The 18545-nt window shown below is 36.1% G+C and overlaps 1 protein-coding gene and 1 long non-coding RNA gene across 19 annotated transcripts in view; one reads left to right on the top strand and one right to left on the bottom strand.

The window, feature by feature from the left end:
• The window catches only part of TANC2 (tetratricopeptide repeat, ankyrin repeat and coiled-coil containing 2), a 354211-nt gene that overhangs the window by 225244 nt on the left and 110422 nt on the right, over nucleotides 1–18545 (top strand). For all 18 annotated transcript variants that reach the window (XM_045814340.2, XM_045814338.2, XM_045814336.2 and 15 more), the window contains 2 exons: nucleotides 3259–3522; nucleotides 17787–17912. In XM_045814340.2, the coding sequence (XP_045670296.1) occupies nucleotides 3259–3522; nucleotides 17787–17912 (390 nt within the window). The remainder of the gene's footprint in view (nucleotides 1–3258; nucleotides 3523–17786; nucleotides 17913–18545) is intronic.
• Nucleotides 1–18545, bottom strand: part of LOC148107934 (uncharacterized) — a 126857-nt gene that overhangs the window by 87242 nt on the left and 21070 nt on the right. Inside the window, exon 2 of the long non-coding RNA XR_015721264.1 lies at nucleotides 119–215. This is a non-coding gene — a long non-coding RNA (uncharacterized LOC148107934). The remainder of the gene's footprint in view (nucleotides 1–118; nucleotides 216–18545) is intronic.

The raw sequence follows: 18545 nt of genomic DNA, 5'->3' as shown, positions 1-18545 counted from the left end.
GCTAGAGTCAGTGTAACCAGACAACAGGCAGGTGAGTACATTTAGAGTCGCAAATCTAGTTCAACTCTTGCACCAAGTAGATCAATCACTAGTACTCTCTTTTGGCATCTGGTCTCACCTGGAAACGTGGTACTGTGATACTCAATTCTTTTCTGAGAGGAGAGATCCAAATCCAGTTCTTCGAGGAGATGACCAGTTGCAGTCTCCCAAAAAGCCTTAGAAAGGATTAGTAAATAAAGATTAAGTCTCTGCTCTTCCTGCTGGTCCTGGAGTCCATACTGTGTGCTCATCATCTCCCTCTTTCACCCATTTCAGAACAAAGAATATCAAAATAGGGGCGCCTGGGTGGCACAGCGGTTAAGCGTCTGCCTTCGGCTCAGGGCGTGATCCCGGCGTTATGGGATTGAGCCCCACGTCAGGCTCCTCCACTATGAGCCTGCTTCTTCCTCTCCCACTCCCCCTGCTTGTGTTCCCTCTCTCGCTGGCTGTCTCTGTCTCTGTCTAATAAATAAATAAAATCTTTAAAAAAAAAAAAACGAATATCAAAATAGATTTCAGAATAAACAGGATGACCTATCGAGGAAGGTCATTTCATAATGATAAAATGGGTCATTTCATCAAGAGGAAATAGCAGTCCTAAATGTTTATGCACTGAATAACAAAGCTTCAAATGGGAGAAATCCAGAGAGATTTTAACTCTCATCTCTCAGTGGTTGAAAGAACAAGTAGGAAATGAATTAGCATATAAAGACCTAAACAATTCCATTAACCAACTTGGCCTAATTATTTTTTATTGAACAGTCTGCCTAAAATAGCATAGTTCAGATTCTTTTTAGGTATACACAGAAGATGCACCAAGAGACCATATTCTCGTTCATAAAACAAGTCTCAATAAAGGTAAATGGACTAAACCATTACAAACTGTTCTCTGACCACACTGTGTTTAAACTAGAAACCAATAATAGAAAAATATCAGGAAATTTCACAAATGCTTAGAAATTAAACACATTGCTAAATAACACTTGGGTCAAAAAAAAAATCACAGTGGAAATTTAAATATTTGTAATTGAATGATAATGAAAAAACATCAACATTTTTAGAATGCAGCTAAAGAAGTGCTTAGAAGAAAATTTATAGCATTAAATGCTTATTTTAGAAAAAGTTATTTAATTAGTGAACTAAACTACTTAAGAAAAAGAAGAAATTCAAGTCAAAGTAAACAAAGTAGGAAATAATAGAGCAGAAATCAATCAATGAAATAGGAATAGAGAAAATCAGTGAAATGAAAAGCTAGTTCTTTGAGAAAATCGTATTGATAAACCTCTAGTCATATTAACTAGGAAAAAAGAAGATACAAATTATGAATATCAGGAATGAAAGAGGGACATCACTACAGAGCCCACAAATGTTAAAAAGATAAGGGACGTCGTGAACAACTTTATGCCAATAAATTTGACAATTTAGATGAAATGGACAAATTCCTGGAAATAATACGTGACCAAAGATCATTTGAGAAGAGAAAGATAACCTGAATAGTTTTATAGCTGTTAAATATAAGTTGAATTTGTTTAAAAATTTTCCCACAAGGGAAACACTTAGTCCAGATGCCTTGACAGGTAAATTCTACCAAACATTTAAGGAAGACATAATACCATTTCTACACAAACTGCTCCAGGAAGTTGAAGTGAAAGGAACACTTTATGAGGCCAACATTACCTTAACACTAAACCAGACAAACACATTGTATAAAAAGTAAACTACAGACCAGTGTTTCTCATGAGCATAGACATAGAAGTCCTTAACGAAATTCCAACATTGATTCCAGCAATATATATATATATATAAAAAAACAGGGACAATATATTAAAAGGGTGTGTCAGGGCTCCTGGGTGACACAGTCGGTTGAACCTCAACTCTTGATTTCAACTCAGGTCATGATCTCAGGGTCCTGGGATCAAGCCCCATGTTGGGCTCTACTCTCAGCAGGGATTCTGCTTGAGGATTCTCCCTCTCTCTCTGCCCCTCCCCCCACACTCACATTCTCTCTCTCTCAAATAAATGAATAAATCTTTTTTAAAAAGGGAGGGGGGATGTGTCACAAGTAGGTAGGTGTAGGGAGCATTGTCATCTTTGAGAAGCCTAATGGTGACCGCCCTCTCTGATGGAATTGACGGGGAGTTGTTGCCTTGGAACTGGACTCCCTTAGTATCAGTGAGGATTCAGAGACCAGTTGGCAGTATTTAATTCTCAGATGCAAGGAGGACTTATTATTGTAAAGAGCAGCAAGGCTGGAAGGCAACCAGGGTGTCTTCCTTAGTAACTCATCTTTTTCCCTGTTACTACAAAGTCCATAACTCTGTTTACATTTCCAAAGAGAAAACCTCACTAAAAGGGATCATGGAAATTACCTAATAAACTTAGGTCTCTTCTTTTAATAACAGGTACATTGAACATGTAAGAAGAGAATATGAACTAACATATTAAAAATTCTGCTGGGATGATCTCTTTTATTCTTATAATTATTGCTAAGATTTTTATAATCTTGATTTTAATGTTTTTAATCCTTGCATTTCTAGGGTTAATGAAAATTTTTCAGTTTATAAGTCCTGTTTATAATTAGTGGTAAGACTAGATAAAATTCTAGAAGCCTTTTCAGGTTTTGTTTGTTCAGATTTGTTCATTCAGGGACATCTAGGGTTAGAGCTACAGAGGGTAGCTGTACAAGAAGGCCCTGTACTGTCTCCTTATTTGGACAGATTTTTTCTCCTATATATCCTATATATCTACTTAGGGATCATTTGTTTTTTTCTAATTCTTAATTACATATAAGGGGCCAGGAAATAAATTTAAATGAGGGAAAATATGGAATAAAAAATGTATAAAGATCTTTTTGAGATTTTGGGAGCTCTCCAGCAGCCCATGAAGACTATATAAATTTCCTTTTTGATGAAATTCTGAAATTTTTAGCATTGATAGGCTCTAGTTGTAGATCTTTTAGCACTGGTGTATGAATGTGTTCCGTCCATTTAAATAGAGCTGTTAAATATATAAGAGATGTGAGAGAAAATATGTAAGAGATAGTTGTATTTTGCTTTCAGTTATTTAAACTTCATGGTGGAGATGAAATGATCATCAGTAATTTTTTAAAAATAATATGGCTACTACTCTTATTAGCTAGTCATGCATTTGGGTAGTAGTAAACAGCTTAATCTGTAGGTTTGTGGGGGTTTTTTTAACTTGTTTTACTCTCTTTTTCAGCTACGTTGACAAGCTATTCTGAAAATGTAGAACGCGCAAAATACGTCGGGGAAAGCAGTAAAGAATTAGGATCTGGAGGAAACCTAAAACCTTGGCAGTCTCAAAAATCCAGCATGGATTCCTGTTTGTATCGAGTAGATGAAAACATGACGGCTTCCACCTATAGTCTGAATAAGATCCCAGAGAGGAATTTGGAAACAGTTTTATCACAATCAGTACAGTCTATCCCTCTGTATCTTATGCCACGGCCAAATTCAGTAGCAGGTAAGATTTTTTTTTAATTGACCATTTTACTGGCGTATGTACTGGAATGAAAGTAAATTCTGCTTAAATAGAATTTTCCATTCATCTTCTTTGACTAAGCTCTTCTTTTGTGTTTGGGTAATATGCATGTGTATATCTTTTTGAACCCGGGGAAAGGCTCATGTTCAAGTGGTTGTTTAGTTCTGCTCCCAAAATGTGTAACAGCATGTATAAAATCAGAAGTAAAACCTATGAAGTATATTATTGAATTTCTAAATGTATTTTTTCACATCCGAAGGTTTTGAAAAGATTTCAATTTGAGGTTTTTAAAAATGTTAGTTTTAAAAAACATTATTAAATTGATGTGTATTTCAGTAGAAGTTATATTATCAGAAATCATCATCCATAGTTTGAGGGAGTGGCAATCAGGCAAGAATTCAACTTCCTAGTCCAAGAGCTCAATATTTTCACAATACCCTGACCATCCTATCATAGAAGAATCACTAGGTACCTACATTGCTAAAGAACAACTCAAACACTCCTAGCAGTCTTAGTCATAAAGGGAGTATGGAGCCATTATTCTTGAGCAGCTGTTCAGAATTGATGTCAAAGGATATTTTTTATACAGCTAAGTTGCTACTTAATAATTCAGACCAAGAGCTTTTGCAGAATAGTTGGCATTCTGGCATTTTCAAAATGCAGCATCATCTAGACTTTGTTCCTACTGCAAAATCATAGTTATGTTTGTCTTTCTTACTTGCCTGATGAATGCCTGAAAGGTTTGTCTCACTGACACAAGGTAATAAAATACTTATTGTAGTTAGGAGCTCTTATTTCCCAGGTGTAATGATTTATGTTACACAGTTGAAAGTATGACGTTTCTTGCCTTTTTGTACCTTTTCTAAAACATTACTCTTTGTTCCATCCTCTGGGAGACCATCAGCATCAGTCATCACATGCAATTATGTGGCGATGGCTCACTTGGAGCATCAGTAACTGTAGGCGATTTCAATATTAATTTTTCAAGATTATTCACTTTCATATAGTGACAGAAACTTTTCTCTCTTAGGTTCTTTGGGATATGTTGATCCCCACTGATGATGTCATACTAGAATCCTAGAATGCTGTAACTTAGAAAGTGCTAAGCAACTTCAGTCTTTCCAGAAGAGAAACATTTAAACCCTTGCCTGCATAAAATTGAGGAAATATAGCTGCCGGCCTTAATGGTACATTCCATTTCTTAACTAAGCTGCAGTGATTTCTAAGAAAATTCTGGGTCTGTTATTGGAGAAGGGCACTGAGCACTTAGTAGGAGTCGGAAGTATAGCTTCTCTTGTCCTCTTTTTAGTTTACTAGAGAGGTTATGAAGTACTTAGCCCTTCTGGAGCATAAATACCTATACATTCATTATTTTACCCTATGCGGATACTAACCTTAGGTTGTACAAAGAGTTGTCCAGGACTAATTGGCCAAATATTATCCTTCCCTCACTTTCTCTACAGTTTTCTAACACTCTTGCTTTCTAGAAATTAGCACAAGGCAACTGTCAGAAGTATCAATGAGTTACCAGTTACTTCTCTAATACATATAGAAGAAATGGATTGTATAGCTCTATCACAAAGAATAGAACCCAGCTTTCTATACCAGGTGTTTTAATCACCAGGTAAAAAATGCGGTTTGAAATGTTTTGAATTGAAATGTTACAAAGCAAGCATTATTTTATGAGGTGACGAGTACCTTCTTTCTTTTACATGGATTGTAAGATTTTCATTTATTTAGAGTTTTATCTTGTAAGAGCTGATATCCTAGTTACTTAATAAAATCTTTTCAATTGTGGTCAACTTTCAGGGAATTGTCATCCAGTCTGTGAATTTGGGGGGCTTCTAAACTACCTCTAGTGGTATATTATTTGCTAACTGCTGTTTAGCAACTCTATCATGGGCATCAATATATTTGTAGCTACACTTAGACTTCAGTAAGTTTTTACATTCTTTGGGACACTGACTTCAGCAAATATTAAGATAAGCATTTTACAGAGAATTACAGGATGGAATTCTAATTGACATCCATTGTTGTTTTTGTAAAATAGTCAGCTACAGTGTGATAACTGCTATAATACAGTAACTTATAAAATACCATAGGAACACAGAGGAGGGCAACATCTGAGTGCAGAGGGAGAGGGTGGCTCAGTCAGTCAAGCATCTGCCTTCCACTCAGGTCATGATGTCAGGGTCCTGGGATCGAGCCCTATGTCAGGCTCCTGCTCATCAGGGAGTCTGCTTTTCCCCTCTCCCTCTGCCCCTCACCCTAGCTCATGCTCTCTTTCTCTAATTAATTAATTAATTAATCTTTTAAAAAGTGGGGGAGAGGGTAGAGAAGAATAGAAAACACAGAGATGAGTGAGAAGTCACAAGATGGACAGAAAAAGAGGAAGGAGGCACCAAGAAGTTAAGGAACTTGGCACATTATTAGCATTTCAGCATGACCAGAACCTGGGGTACAGTGAAAGAATAGTAGAAAATGATGTTGCAGGTGATACCAAGGAGCTTATGTGCTCTCATAAGTATTGGGTTTATTTGGTTGCTAGTCAGTATAAGCAGGAGCCGTATCATCAGATTTGCAGTTTAGAAAAATGGCTATATACCCATCCATATAGGATGGACTGAAGGAGGAGAGCCTGGAGTTAGAGAAAATAGTTCATCAAAAGCTTGTAGTATTGTGCAGAATTATAGGGAGTGAATCACCAGGTATTGGTAGAGTTGAAAAAATGGCTTGGGAGATTTTCTTCTTTGTTGCTTTAAAAAATAGCATTTATTAGATTTTTTTTTAATACAGAGAAATACAAAGAAGAAAACAAAATAAAAGTGAGCCATAATTCCCTTGCCCAGTGGTTCCTGCTGACATATTCTAGAAATTAAAGATTCATATATGTTACATAATATATATATATAAATAAATCAAACAAAAATTCAAATTCAAACAAAATATACAAAAGAAAAAGCCACTCCCCTCTCCATCTAGTACCCCTCTCTGAAGGTTAATATTACTTATGAGTTCTTTAAAATATATATGTTATGCATGTAATATCCAGATTATATACGTAGTACATAATATATACCTATTTATGATTATAATATATGTGAGGTCAAAAAATCAGTAGGATTTATAGAGGCGAAATGACAGTATATGTTCTTACAAAGATGTACAGCTCTGTTTGTTAATAGCCAGAAATTGTGAACATCCTGAATGGCCACCAGCAGTTGAATGGATAAACAAATTAGAGCATATCCTTACAATGGGTACTATCTTGCAGTAAAAAGAAATGAACTATTGATACTGCAGCAACACGTACAAATCTCAAAGTAGTTACACTGAGTGAAAAAAGTCAGATAAAAAGGAGAATATACTATATGATTCCACTTATATAAATTCCTAGAAAACACAAACTAATTTATGGACATGGTGTGCCTCTCTGACAGAGTGCCCCGCTGCATGTGCTGGTACCACCCAGCTCTTTGTATTGCCCTGTGGGAATTCCGCCTCAGAAGAGCCGCGCCAATGTTGATACTCTGGCTTTTGCTTTTCTTCTGAGTAATGAGATGTCTTTCATCTCTGACCTAGAAGTCTCATGTCTTCTTCCACCATTGCAGCTTGTTAGAAGTAGAATAAAATATCAGATCCTTCCCACTTCCTGGCCGTGAGATACCACTATGCCCATACACACAAAATTCAAAGGAATGACAAGGCCAAGTGTTAGTGTGGATGTGATGCAATTGAAATTGTCATACATTGCTAATGGGCGTATAATAATAAGCTGGTATTAGCGCTTTGTAAGAGTGCCTGGCAAGATCTATTAAAGGTGTCTAAAGCTATATATGCATGTTACCTAAAACCTATTAATTCCACTCCTGCAGTGAACGGCCATCAAAAATAAATCCTGGGGCGCCTGGCTGGCTCAGTTGGTAGAGCACATGACTCTCGGTCTCAGGATCATGAGTTCAGGCCCTGTGTTGGGCATGGAGCCTTCCGGTGGGGGAAAAAAGTCCTATAGTCAGCAAAATTAACTAAAATAAATATAAATAAATATAAGAGTGTTCATATCCATTTTGTTCATAATACCCAAAAGCTGAAAATCATCCAAATGTCCAGTAACAGTAGATATAATAAACTTTATACAATGGTGAAAAAGAATGTACTACTGCTGTAGACAACATCATGGAGAGGGCATAGTACATTAAATATGTATATTTATATAAAGTGTAGAAAAACAGACCAAACTATGTCATTTCTATGATGATAGAACTAAGGTAGTGGTTACCTCTGGTGGGAATATCAAGGGAACCTTCTATATCTTGATCAAATGGTGGTTGCATGGGTGTGTACACATATAATCATTTATTGAGCTATACACTTAAGATTTATATAGTTAACGTATATCAATCATACAACAGTTTAAAAAATGTACAAAGTGTTTAGGCTTCTGTGTTTCTAGAAGAATTTTCCCTTTGTTTTAGAAATAATGGTTCTTGGTGACAGAACTAGATCTTTGAAGAAATACCTATTTTTAGTGTTGATTAAAAATAACCTAGGGGGGTGCCTGTGTGGTTCAGTCTGTTAAGTGTCAGACTCTTGATTTCAGTTCAGGTCATGATCTCAGGGTCCTGAGATCAAGCCCTGCTTTGGGCTCTGCACTGGGGGTGGAGCCTACTTAGGATTCTCTCTCTCCCTTTGCCCGCCTTTCCCCCTTCAAAAAAAAATAAAATAAAAAAATAACCTAGTAACTTCAACAAATGGACAATTTACTTGAAGTGTTCTATGTGTTGAGACCGTAAACCTAGGATCAGTGCCCAAACTGGCCAGAAATGATTCTACTGGCCACCTTAGTTCAGTGTTAGCCTAGATAAAGTCCTGAAGCAGCAGTCTCTATGTGAATTTATCCTTTTTTAAAAAACAGTTATTTTGAGTTATATTTTACATATCATAAAATTTACCCATTTCAAATAATCTAGTAATTTATAGCATATTTACTAAGTTATACAACCTTGAGCATTTATAAATCAATTATAGAGCATTTTCATCATCCTGATAAGATCATGTTATGATGACATAGCCCTCATGTCTATTTAATATTAATTTCCTTCCCACCCCCAGCCGCAGACGACCACTAATCTATTTTCTATCTCTAGAGACTTACCTTTTCTGGACATTTCATATAAATGGAGTCATATATTCTGTGGTCTCTTGTGTCTGGCTTCTTAGCATAATGTTTTCGAGGTTCATCTATGACATAGCATGTATCAGAAGTTTGTTCCTTTTTATTGTAAATACTATTCCTTTGTATGCCTGTATCACGTTTTACCCATTCACCAGCTGACAGACATTTAGGTTTTTTCCAATTTTTGGCTGTTTTGAATAGTGCTGCTATGAACATTCGTGTGCAAGTCTTTGGGTGGACGTATGGTTTCATCTCTCTTGGATAGATACCTAGGAGTAGAAATGCTGTATCATAGGGTAAATTTATGTTGAACTTTTTAAGAAATTGCCTAACTGTTTTCTAAAGTAGCTGCACCATTTTACGTTCCCACCCATAATGTATGTGTGGATTCTTGTTTCTCCACATTCTCTCTATGTGTTACTGTCTTATCTCTTATTATAGTTACTTGAGCAGGTGTGAAATATTATCTTGTTATAGTTTTAGTTTGCGTTTTCTTAATGACTGATGATGTTGTACTTAATTTGTGTGCTTATTAGTTATTCATATATCTTCTCAGGTAAAATATCTTTTCAAACCTTTGGCACATTTTTTTTGTTGTAATGTTTGTCTTATTATTGAGTTGTAAGCACTTGTATATCCCAATACAATGCTTTATGAAATGATGGGTTTGCAAAGTATTTTCTCGAAGTCTGTTGCCTATCTTTTCATTTTCTCATTGATGTATTTTGAAGCACAAACATTTTGATCACATTAATTTATCAAATTTTTCTTTTGGATCATACTTTTGGTGTCATTTAATCTTTTTAATAGAAAGTATACTGTTTATATCAAGTATTACAAAACAGTGATTTTTCTTTGTTATTGGAGTTTATTTGTTTTATTTTTTTGGAATTTTTTTAAATTCAAGTATTGGAAAATATTATCTGCACTCAGTTAAATTCTATCCTCTTCTTTTCCCTCTCCTGTCCCTCCTCCATGTTAAAAAAATAAATAAAAGGGATAACCTTAGCCTATGTTGTTATGCCCATAGACCCTAACTGTTGATTATTTTTCCATTTATCACAGTGTTCATACCACAATTAGGGCCTTTCTGGCTAGCACAGATTTTCAGGTTCTTAAGTAGTACTGATCATGCTTGTTCAAAAAAAAAGTAAAAGGTAAATGTACCATCAGAAGCAAGATAGATCAGGGGTTCCTGGGGCTCAGTCAGTTAAGCGTCTGCCTTTGGCTCAGGTCATGATCCTAGGGTCACTGTTCAGTGGGGAGTCTGCTTCTCCCTCACCCTTGTGCACGCTCTCGCTCTCTTCTCTCAAATAAATAAATAAAATCTTTTTTAAAAAATGTGAAAAGAAAGAGGCCGGATAGATCTGCCCTGGAGAATAGGATTTTATACTGTCGGAGTAGTACAAATTGACTGTATTGAAGTATGAGCATACTTCTTCAGAGAATTATTTCTTGTCATTGTTGAGTGTAATATAAACAGATCTAGTGTTGCCTACAGGGCAAGTCATAGGTCAGGGAATAGTTTGTATTGGATTGTTTTCTGTATCTGGAAACCATGGTTTCAGTATCCTTAGAAAGAGGCAGGAAAGTGAACTATAAACAAGAGGACTCCATTATCTTCTAAATTGAATAGATTATAGGTTGAAAATGTTTCCAGAATGTAGAGAAATAAAGTTACTTTCACAGGGAATTATCCTGCTAACTGTGTAATGTTGTGTAAATATTTGGTAAGACCACAACTCTGATAGTTAAAATGATTAGGTATCCAAATCATTTTTTAAAACAAATTTTCTTAGTGCTGGAGGGTCCTCTCTAGTTATACTCTAGATATAGCTCTCTAGATACAGCTCTAGATATACTTATTTTCCTTTACTTTCTAATGTGCACATGTGAGTGGTTCCCCAAAATGGGGGAAGATCAAATACTCAAATCTCCTTGGTGAACAGGAGTAACTGAGGATTTCAAATATGAGATAGCTTAAAATAGAGGGAAAAAAAACAGTGTATTTATTTATACTTATTAAATTATTCTGAGCATATGAACAGTTGAGGGAAAAAATAATGCAAGTTATAAAAGGCCTTGTTCAAATCCAGCTCTTAAATTTCCCTTCTTTTTAAAACTTTATCTCAATATGAATAATATAATTACTTTAGAGACAAAATAACATTGAATAATGATGTGAAAATAACATTCGTGTCACTTCAAAAAATCTGGGAGAATAATTGTTTAAATGGTCCTTGCTGTATTACAGACTTTTCCCTACTTGGGGAAGAGAATCACTCTGTTTTGCCTGAGTTCATTGGCATCTTTATGGGACCACATATTCTGGCAGGACCAGGAAATTGTCAAGGAATTATTTAAATTAATTTGCTGTATTGAACTCTAAAGAATAAAACTGTTTATTTTATTCCATAAGACCCTTGGTTTTAAGAATGGGAAGGACACTTTTATAACACTTTGCTTAGAAGAAGTGGGGTCAGTACATATGCAAATGTTTATGATGATTTTTTTATAACTTTTTTCTGAGCTTTGAACTCATCTGCAACATAAATGGAGAAAATATATGTAATGAAATTTTTTAAACAACCATGTATTCTTTATTAACTATTAAAATAGAAGTCTGATTATTTTAAGTATAAATATATTGATCCATTAGATTGGTCCAAAAGCGGTATACTTTTAGAAACATAAAAATTCAAACACGTGAAGTCTATATTTAGATGTACCATTTAAAAGTTCCACCATATACCACATATGAAGATAGTGCTATTTACTGAAAATAAAATTTTTTACCTCAAATGACAAAGTGATTAAAGCTGAGTCTTGGCAATCTCTATCATCAAGGTTGAGTTTTTCCTGGAGTAGCTCAGGTTTCTGAATATAAATTCAGATGTATTTATACCTTTAAGTTAAAATTCTAAGATACAGAAAATAAAAACTACTTTCTTTTATTTTCAAAATGTAAATCACTACTGCATATTTATTTTTTAAGCCCGTTGTGTTGGGAGGAATTAGAGAACCTTGTGGACTTGCGGTTGCAAGGGGCAGAAATTATCGGAGGGTGGGATGTCTGTGGTCATCCTTGATGTCTTAAAATGAGATTGGCTGGGAATTGGGGGGTTGTGGGAAGCAGGAAATACTTGCAGCAGCTGTCCTCAGTGCTTTATGTGAAAATGAGGAGTCTGTCAAGGAAATGTGTAAGCGGTGGAAGTCAGTTAAAATATAAACTCTCACCATCTGCTGTTAATGTTTGGAGCTGCACATTTTCGTAAGAAAATGATCTTAAGAATCAGGTAAATGCAAAATAGGAATCATGGGGGATTTAGACGAATCCAATCAGAAGTTGTAATGAGGATTTTATGAAGAAGAAAATATGGACTGTTCAGCAGTCAGAATGTTAGCTTTATGAATCAAGTTTGTAAGGACAGCAGAGTGCCTTCTTGCCCAGGCTGTAGCAAGCATAACATCATTCCAAGCTCCCTGCTCAGGTCAGCCCGAATGACAATCATGCTACTAAAATGTGTTTGCACTAGCGACAACTGATATAAGAAGAAACAATTCAGACTGGTTTCATACTCAATATAGACTTGCCTCTGGAACGTTTTGTACCAAATGCTGGCTGCTGGATTTTTTTTCTGCCCACTTATTTGTTAAGTTATTTTGACTTCAAAAAAGTATGTCAGTTAATTGTTCTGTAAATGAATCAGCTGTTCCAATCCTATGAGAGCTCAAAAAATATATATATGCTCCCTTTTTCCATTTCCCTCTTCCTTCTCTGAAAACAAAGATTTTTAATGACATAAATTTTACTTAGAGATAGATTTTACATAAAAGTTTACTTTTTAAAGCATTTTCTTTTCACATAAAATTTTTTATTGTAGATTTGTTTTTCCTCTTTCTTCAGTTCACTTCAACTTACCTAATTATCTCCTATGCTTGTATCTGGAAAGTGTTCATTAAATATTATAGTACTAATTTAACTTGATGGAACTGTCTCAAAAAAACCAGCCAGGGCAGTTCACAGTAAGAGTACCACCACGAGATGGGAATATGTGTGTCCTTGTAGATCTGCCATTCGTGTTTGTATGGGATGAAGATATGCAAGGCATTGTTGCTATAGCCCCCTCCTTCATCTTTAGCTTTCAAATAACCCCATAAGACAAAACCTAATTTGTCTTTCACTGATCATTTAAACGCAACCAAAACACAAAGTGTATGTTAAATGCAATTATTCAGTTATTAGACAAGTGCTTATTGAGTGTGTACTGTATATGGCAGGCACTGTTCAGAACACTTGAGAAACATCAGTAAACAAAACAGAAATCCCTGCGCTCCCCCCATGGAGCTTGCATTCTAGCCAGAGAAAATAAAATAAACATAGTAAGTAATTTATATATATGATAGAAAGTGATATGTGCAATAGAAAAAAGTAGAAGAGGAATCAGCAATACTTGAGGGAAGTTTATATGAATATCATTGGAGCCGAGCATATTATCATAGTGATATCTGGTAAGCATTAAAGAGAGCAATGAGAAGGGTGAAGGTAGAGCCAGACACACATCTAAATCTAGGTAAGACTAGTCTGGAATTCCGTTCTATACTGATCATTATGTGCAGGGTACTCTGATTTACTCTGAAGGGACAGGGTTATCAAAGATGATTCAGACATTGCTTTCTTACCTTCCAGAACCTACTATTACAAGGGAAGACAGCCATGTAGGCAAGTAGCTGAATAACACAGGTTCTAATTAGCAATGTATGTATGTGGTTGCTAAAGGGGTGAAGCAATTAATTTTGACTAGAGGATCAGCCAGGGAAGCAGAGAAAATGTAGCCTGAGCAAATTTGACAGAGTGAGATGTTTGACAAACTATGACAGACTTCTCAGAAAGTAGCTTGCAAATGGAAAAGGCTCAAGTGACCATGAGGGAAGAGTACAGCCTATACAGCTCGGAGAACAAAGGGCCACAGCTAATAGAATTTCAGGTCTCCTGGCTCATTTTTCCAATATTTGTCTCATATTCCTTTAAATAATGGGCTAGAATTTTGAAAATGCTGAAACAGTGAGAAACAAAATAAGACTAAGGACAATAATGATTTAATAAGGGATAAAGGCAGTAAAAAAATATTTTGGATTATTTGATAAAGTGATAGATTCAGAGATCAACAAAAAGAAGATACTGATTGCTAAAATAAGAAAAAGAACAAATGTTTTAATAGACTCAAGTAACACTAAACAGAATTTATTTGCAATCCAGATTAATTGAAACAGTAGTTCCCAGATTTGAGATCTGTGCCCAGAACAGGGCTTTGGAGCTGTTGGACTTCCTACTGAAGATCACTGCTTTTCCTTAGTTCACTGTTTGCCTATGAGTATTTGGATTTGCAGAAGAATGAACCGTTCATTCAGCTCAAATATTACAGTATTTGACTTTTTCTCCTAATGTCATCTGACTGAAATTGAGACATGTGCTCATTCCAAAATATCTTTGCTACATTTCTTGGTTTTGTGAAATAAAGCAATGGAACAATTGATGTCCGTTTTCCTAAGAATTAAGATGGTAAAGATTCATTTGGCAAAGCTTGTTAAGTTCACACTCAACATTTATATTTAACAAATGCTGCCAGAAGGTCTTTTCAGTAAAGAGAAATTAAAATGAATTGTCTGTTGTACTCAAAGTACAGATCTCCCTGAGTTTAATCTTCAAAAGGTTCATAGATGAATATCATATAGAAAAAAATATAGAAAAAAGGGCTCTTTTTTCCTTAACACAGCTTTTTGCTCCACTTCATGTTGTTGCTGTATCATCCCACTTACTGTTAATGAAATATACATTCTCTTTTTATTAAAACGTATCAAACCATTTTAGTGTGTTGGCATATAGAACCATTTTAGTAAGAGAACCTTGCTTTAAAATTATATAATGTGCCATTAATATTGCCATAATGGTAACCCAAAACTCACCACTCATCCAGCTGTTTAAGGTTTCATTTGAATTTTATTTTAATGTAAAAGATTGTCATTGTCATTGATATTCTTTTCATACCACTCTCCAGTTTATCAGCTTTAGAAAGTACCTTATACGTATTTTTCTTATTAAAAAAATAACAAATTTGGGGGCTTTCGATTGTTCTTTTGTTTCTTACTGTGGAAAACATTTGAAGTGCAGAGATTTATTAGTCTGTGGTACATAAGCACCTTCGCTTTGCATTGCAAGGTCTTTTCTTTACTGCCCGGGTTTGATTACTGTTCTTTGAAGCCATTAAAAACAGGGAGTTGAGGGAAAGTGACAAAGGCGAAAAAGGGTTGAAAAATAAGCCTTTTAAGGAAGAATTAAATCTGTTTAGCTTTAAAGGGGGGGAAGGGGCACAATGCAAATAACACTCACTGGATTGACGGACCAGGTAGCTCGTTTGGAGGCCTGGCTCTACCATAAATGAGTGATTCACTGTAGACAAGTCACTGGGCAGTACTCATCTGTAAAATGAGGGAATTTGACTAGTTTGGGATCAACAAACTTTTTATTAAAAGGCCAGCTAGTAAGTATTTTAGGCTTTGCAGGCCAATATGGCCTCTCTCGCAGCTACTTAACTCTGTTGTAAATGAATACTTAACAAACAGGCAAGGCTGTGTTCCGATAAAACTTTATTTACAAAAATAGGCAGCAGGCCAGATTTCATCTACGGGCCTTCGTGTGCTGACCTCTGGACTAGATGACCATTCAGATTCCTTTCACGTCTTCGTTCAGTGGTATTGTTTTATTGTCAACATCACATACATGAAAGGATTGTGGCTCCATTATTTTCTATGGTGTATCAGTCAGAGGCTAGCCAGGAGACAGAAACCACAGTTATTTTAACCAGAAAATCTGATATGTAAAGAATGGTTGACTATGTTTAAATGAACTGAAAAGGTAAAAAGAAAATACTGAAGTATCATGGACTTAGCAATTGTAGGAAGCAGCTACCACCTCTGAGCCTGCGGAACAAGAAGAGGTTGGGGTTATTAAACCATGGAAACTTGGAGGAAAGGGCCTACAGAGCTGAAACTCTGATGGCTGTGTAAGAGGCCCTGCTCAGCTGATGCTAGTATTTTCTCTGCTCCAAGGAGGGCTCTGTGGGGATGGGAATTCTGAGGGTTCCTTTCTTTTATTTTTTTAATTTTTTTCCCTTTTTTCCTTTCTTTTTTTTTTCTTTCTCCTCTTTCTCATTTTCTTTCTCTTTCTTTCTTTCTTTCTTTCTTTCTTTCTTTCTTTCTTTCCTTTTCTTTTCTTTTCTTTTTTCTTTTCTTTCTTTTCTTCTACACATATATAGACAAAGAACCAAACAAAGGAAAACAGACTTTGATTAAAGCAGGAGGGACTAATAAACATAAGAAAGAACTAATTCACAGAACCACATTAGAGTACCAGTGGGAATAATGTAAGAGTCATTGTCGCCAGTATTTTTAAATGAAAAATTATGTAGTTATCTTTTCTGGATAGTTTTAGTTTCGAATGCAGAGATCAAGATTATCTCTTATTCCTGTTACTCTCCCAGTGGGAATGGTGTAAGAGTCATTGTCTCCAGTGTTTTTAAATAAAAGATTAAATAGTAATCTATTCTGGATAGGTTTAATTTCAGAATGCGGATATCAAGATTATCTCTTAGACCTCTGAGACTCTCTCCCACTGATGTGTAATGTGGCATTTGACTTCCTTTTTTTGGTTTACTTCCCTAGACGAGCTTTCAGAGACTTTTATTTTCTCACAGAAACTGTATCTATAAATTTGGGTAAGTTCCTTTTGTCTAGGTTTCCAGTAGATCCAAGTAACTGAGGTAATTGCAGTGGTTGAACGATGAAGGGAATATATATCTCTTGCACCTGTTCTCTTATTCTTTTCTGTCTTTCTCTACCTCTGTTCTGTTTTTCTCTGTCTCCCCCCTCCCCCCCCCTCCGTTTTTCGGCTCAGAGCACTTTGTGACTTTCTTTGTGCCACTTAGTCATAATCCACCTTAGATTGTTGTTTGTGTTTTATCTCAACTGGGGACACGGACAGTACTTCATTAGAGCTCTGAAGCCAAGAGTGATCTCATTTTGCTTCCTCTCACCCACTCAAAACAGTCACCAGAGGGAAACTGGCAGCTAAGGCAGGGAGGGCATCAAGAACAGGGCCTGGCACACAGTAAGCTCTTGGTAAATAATTGCCATTGAAGAACTGAATAACCCCCTGCACAGTATCGTACATAATTAGCAACAAACTCAACCAACAGTTTAATTAATAATTTATAAGCTCTAAATGATTGTATTCTGGCAGAAGTTTGGGCATGTTGTTGTTGTTGTTAAAAACTGTTTTGTCTTCGGTGCTTCCTGATTCTTAATTTCTTCAACTTTTTAGTTCATTGTGAATGTTCCCATCAGCTCTCAATATACAGCAGTGCCAATACCTATGCCCTTTTCCTCTCTCTCTTGTGGCTGGGTTAAAGTGTTTACACATGCAATGGGGGGCCACTATTAACTGACTATGTTCAGAGGGCAACTAAGTGATTTTTGGAATTCATGGACATTGGCAGTTCCCTAAAGACTCTTTAGCAATTCTCTATCTCTTGTCCTGGTACCCATCTTTCCAATAGATATACACACATGAAAATTGTTTTCAGAATGTTTTCATATTTCATTCTTTAACATGAAGGGAAAATGTTGAAAACAGAGCTTCATGTTTTTCTTACAGCTCAGTATAGTTTGGAACATGTTTCTCCACTGATGATGTTTATGCCTTATTCTTCGAATGGTATTTGTGACCCCAAAGAAGCAAAAATTAATAATTTTTGTTGTCAGGTACAAATGTGTTTGCCAGCTTGTTGCTAGTACTCTTCATAAGGTCAGGCAGTTGATAGTGATGAAGGAGTGAAGACAACTCTTGACATTTTCCCCCGGCACATGTTCGGGACGCTGATGAGGACCGTGAGTTCAGCAAACTCTTGGTAAATGTATATGCCGGAGTAAGCTCTGATTCCCAAGTTTGGGAGATAGAGACTGAAAGCTTTCTAAACTTACATACTCTGACTAAACTTTTCTGTCTTGTCAGCCACAAGCTCTGCCCACTTGGAGGACCTTGCTTACCTGGATGAGCAGAGACATACACCTTTGAGAACTTCTCTTCGAATGCCGAGACAGAGCATGGGCGGTGCTCGCACACAACAGGATTTAAGAGGTTAGAACTCCAGAAGGGCTTTGCGTGGTGGTGCCCAGGCAAAAGTGGATGTGGGCAGTAGGCAAAAAAGCTTGTTTCCTATTTCCACTCTTACTGAAGCCTCCCTTAAGAAATGAGCATGTCACCATAGAAGAGAAAGATAAACACAGATACATATACTCATCATAGACATTGTAATTTTGAACAGTTGGAGGCATTTATCCTTGAAATTCTCAAAGGAAACAAGGGTAAAGGTGGTGATGGAGAAAACAACCTTTTAAAGGTCTTGGATTTCAGAAGTGAGTGTTGATTCACTTCAGCCCTAGGCCCCCAGGTGAGCTTGCTGCTAATAGTCACGTGTTTTGTAGAGAATTGATTTTGTCTTCATCCTAGTGGCCATTTCTGGTAACATACAGTACTTTTATTTACTTGGAGTTTCAGACAGTGCTTCTAGTCCTCTCCTGGAAACATTTAAACAACTTATCCTTTTCTCACTCCAGCAGTAGCTTCTCTACATTTTTATGCATACTACTTGTTTCTACAGTCAGGAACCTCTTCAAAGATTTTTCAGTTTGTTGATGCTTTCAAAGACAGTCTAGTTAAGAGATCTGTTAGTGGTATCACTGCTTGTGCCTCTGGCTTGTTCAAAATGAA

The sequence above is a fragment of the Ursus americanus genome, chromosome 23 (assembly GCF_024610735.1).
Source record: "Ursus americanus isolate L20-20 chromosome 23, mUrsAme1.1.p, whole genome shotgun sequence".
Classification (NCBI taxonomy): Eukaryota; Metazoa; Chordata; class Mammalia; order Carnivora; family Ursidae; genus Ursus; species Ursus americanus.
This window is presented reverse-complemented; position numbering and strand designations above follow the sequence as displayed.